Genomic DNA, 4,308 nt, shown 5'->3' with positions numbered 1-4,308 from the left:
AAAAATAAAGCATTAATATTTTGAGAATCTTTATACAGTGTAGTGTACCCAGAATTTACACACATACACTGAATTGAAGAATAATCACAGGACATTTAATCAAATATCAAATCAATCAAAAAAATGACCACAAGAACAGAAATGAATTTAAGAATCAGGATAAACTCCAAAGATCATTAAATAAAACATTCTCCTAGCGAATATGAGCTATATATCTTCTGCCGTATAGAAATCTGATGAATCTATTTCAATGATTTTCGAGGTCTGTTGCTGTAGGAAATGAACTGTTCTTAAAAGCCTATAATGGTTCTAACCTAAAGACATTGTTACCTGCTATGGAAAACATTCAAAAGGCTTTGAATGAAGCTGGCCAAAACAATATAAAAGTAACCACCCCACAAAATGTTGATGTATATGAATCAGGTTCAGGTGTTCCATCTGATGGTCATTTTCGCAGCGACATCAAAGACATTATAGGTAAAATTGTGAAATTTCTCAGTGACAACGACCCTATGTTCCTTGTTAACATCTACCCTTTTCTGAGTCTTTACCAGAACCCAGATTTTCCTGTCCAATTTGCTTTCTTCGATGGAGGGGCCAAACCTGTTCAAGACAAAAACATTAGCTACAACAACATGTTTGATGCAAATCTTGATACTCTTTATTGGTCTTTGAAAAAAGCCTGATGCTAATGCCAAGATGGCTAAAAAATTCTATGACGGATTTTTCAGAAAAAATGGCAACTAACAAAGGAACTCCTCTCTATCCTGGCTACATTGAGTGCTACCTTTTCAATCTAATGGATGAAAATCTAAAAAGTGTAGCCCCGGGCCCATTTGAGCGCCATTGGGGGATTTTTAGATACGAAGTCTAATGGATTTTTAGTACTCACTAGACTTTACAGGAAACGAGAACGATAAAATGCCAGTTGCAGCAAAGAATGTGCAGTATCTTGAGCTGCAATGGTGTGTGTTGGACACCGACAAAGCCAAGAATCCTAAGGATGCAGAATCCAATGTACAATATGCATGTACAATGGGTGATTATACCAGCTTGAAGGATGGAGGATCATGCAGCAATTTGGATGAAGCGCATAAGGCATCATATACATTTAACAATTATTTTCACATTCGAAATGAAGATGTGGAAGCTTGTGACTTCAAGGGCACATCAAAGATAGTGAAGCATAATGCATCTACCAGTGGTTGTCTTTTCCAATTAGCTTTATAAAGTGATGGAATCAGAGTCCCCATAGCATATAGATACATATTTAAAGATAAATTATGCCAGCTACAAATACTTTTTACTTGTATAAAAGAAAATGTGTATCAAAACTTTGTGTTTGTGTGTGTCAAACAGAGACAGGGAACTATGCAAGTCTATTATTCATATAGTAAAGTGATGTGTATTTTGCCCAAATTTATACCAGCAATAAAGATCTTCTTTCAAGGTAAATAAGGTGAGCAGAAATAAAATCATCAAAAGCAGCAACAGATAAATAATCAATCCCTGAGTTCCAGAACAGAAGAATTGTGTTAGTACACAAGTAACACCACTCTTTTTCAACATAAGTATGCATTGTTAGCAGAAGACGTATATTTTGTACTGTGCACTATACGAGATAAGACTGTAAGCCACATAATTGTTTAGCTCAGATAAGAACTTAATGCGAAAAAGAGAAAAACTTCAGATACGAACTAAATATATGAATTGAAATATCTTTAAATAACCAAGTACTGGATAATTTTATTAAACCGCAAACATTTACCAAAGTGATGAAATGATTTGATGGCATCTCTACTTACCAACAAGTTTTATGTCAGTGTTATCCACCAGCCACTGTGCCCCATCCTTCATGAAGTCCACAAAGCTTAAGTCCAACTCCTCCTTCCACATTAGTCCCCTAAACTAACGCAGAGATCATAAATAAAATTGCACCTGATAATTTGTACATAATTGTACCGAATACAAATGACCAAATAAACCATATCTAATGGCTAGTCCAATCTCAATTAAATTCTCATAAATGATGTTATTAAGAAAAGTTAATTCTTAAGATTCAAGCATGTCAGTGCCAGGATAAAGAGGATATTTAAGAAAAATGTATAGGAAAATAATAATACTACACATATCGAGTACATATATCTATCCACAAACATCCCTCTACTCCCCAAAAGCACCTTTCCGAAGGTAGGCTGTTCTATCCTTGTGTCGATTGATATATGTGAAGGCATCTAATCTAAAATCAAATTAACTAAACTTACATCATTCCGTCTTTCATCAGAATCAGCAAGCAAAAGAGAATTAACCAGGTCTGAATGCACCAGAATTTGAGCAACACGTCCAATTTGTGGCTGCCTTCCAACAACAGGAAAAAAATATTTCTAATTAGGATTTCAAAAATGCCCAATTTCATTTTTTTAATTAGATCGTATTAATTAAACAGAAATATACATTATTAGAGGGGGAGAGAGAGGGGGGGAGAGGGAGAGGGGGAGGGAGGGGGAGAGAGAGAGATGGTGGAGACAGAGAGAGAGAGGAGATTACGGGCTTATCGGAGATGATGCGTTTGTCGACGGGGAGACCCATACCGACGCCGACACAATTTGCTGCCATAATACGAGAAGCGACGTGGTTTAATCTACCAACCATTTCAGATTATGGATTCAATTGATGTCAATTGATGTAAACCCCCAATTTATTTGAATCTCCAATCCGTAAGATGATTAGATTCAATTCAACTAAAAGCTGAGGTAGATCATTAGATTCGGTTCAACTGAAAGTTGAGAGGAAGAATATAAAACCCTTGTCTGAGAGCTGTTTAGAGGGAGAGAGACCGAGAGGTATTTAGATTGGAAAAATTTGACTTATCAAAATTTTACCCGGGCTGTTCAAACGCTTCTCCAAATGTTTTAAGTCTACTCTCCCCGCCTGGTCGAGAGCCCAATGATAACCAACAATGCTAATTTCATTTTATTTTTATTTTTTTATAAATTTTTAAGTATAAATATTGTTCTAATTTTTTATAAATAAAAAAATATCAGTAACTAATTAGTATAGTTTACATAATTTAACAAAAAAATTATTTTATCAATCTTAGCTAATATTAATATTATTTCTTAATTATATTGTCAAAATTGATTAATTTTGAAGTCAAATAATTATATATATTTTATTTTTTGTTAAATGTTATTTTTTTACCCATTAACGCCCTATTGTAACATAAGTTTCCACATGTTACCGTATGCAACACTTTGAAGTTATAGTAACATGTTACAAAGGCTATGGTAACATCAAAAATATTACATTGCGGTAGGCTAAAATGAGCATAGCTAAGGTAACATAATTTTGTAACACACATGATTAAACCATTGTGATAGGCCATATATGGTGTAGTGCTCAATCAATCATTTTTCAGATGATCGCGAATGATGTGTTTTATTTTTTAATATTCAGTAACTTTCACTAATAATCATATACTATCTAATTTTTAATTGTTACCATCCAAATAAAGTAGTTGATTAATCATGCATTTTTCTGATTTATTTATCTACACTTGCAGTTACCACCACCATCACCGCTCCCCATGTTTCTCAAAAGAAACATGGAAAAGGTGAAAAAGGCTCGATGTAGAGGGATGCTGATAAAATGGTATATTATTACCATTGTTTCTGATCGATTAGTCACCTTTTCTGATTTTCACCTATTTAAATTTATAATCTATTTAATTGTATATTAATGTCTTATAGTTGCCACCACCTCCACCACTATGCGAGTATGAAAAGTTGAAACTGGATAAAATGATGGCAAATATTAAAGTTTATAAATCACTCGGGTTACCTCATATAGTTTCTACTTTTAAAGATGCAGTGAAGTCGAGTAGTAAATCAAAAGGTAAAAAAGGGAAAGAGACAACTATTGAGGAAGACGACTCACAATAGGTTCCGGCAAATGAAGGGGACGTTGAAAGCGATGATACATCTGAGGTATACGTTATTTGATTAATTTTTTTTGGGTATTATTGGCTTAATTCACTTTAATACCAAGTATGGTTAATTAATTCTAAACACAAATGACAGGACATTGAATCATTTAAGTAAAAGAAAATTGCTGTTGGGCCAAGGACTCGTTCAGGAGCCAATGTAGCCCCTGGAAAATTTGGCACTGCAACTGAGAGGGCAACTACAAGGGCTTATTGTCCACAACCTGTTAAACCAATATTTATGTAGAAAATCTGGTACGATTGTTGCTTACTTCGTATTATGAAACCGTCAAATGAATAATGATGAAGCTCCGATGAATGAGAAT

General features: G+C 34.2%; 1 protein-coding gene across 1 annotated transcript; it reads left to right on the top strand.

The window, feature by feature from the left end:
* The first annotated feature begins 921 nt into the window (after nucleotides 1-921).
* On the top strand, nucleotides 922-1,230 carry LOC141690910 (glucan endo-1,3-beta-glucosidase 6-like). Its single transcript, XM_074495667.1, has one exon. The coding sequence runs from the start codon at nucleotides 922-924 to the stop codon at nucleotides 1,228-1,230; it is 309 nt and encodes a 102-aa protein (XP_074351768.1).
* The last annotated feature ends 3,078 nt before the right edge of the window (nucleotides 1,231-4,308 follow it).

Source organism: Apium graveolens, chromosome 10 (assembly GCF_009905375.1).
Source record: "Apium graveolens cultivar Ventura chromosome 10, ASM990537v1, whole genome shotgun sequence".
Classification (NCBI taxonomy): domain Eukaryota; kingdom Viridiplantae; phylum Streptophyta; class Magnoliopsida; order Apiales; family Apiaceae; genus Apium; species Apium graveolens.
Note: the sequence above shows the minus strand (reverse complement) of the source record. Positions and strands in the feature narration are given on the sequence as shown.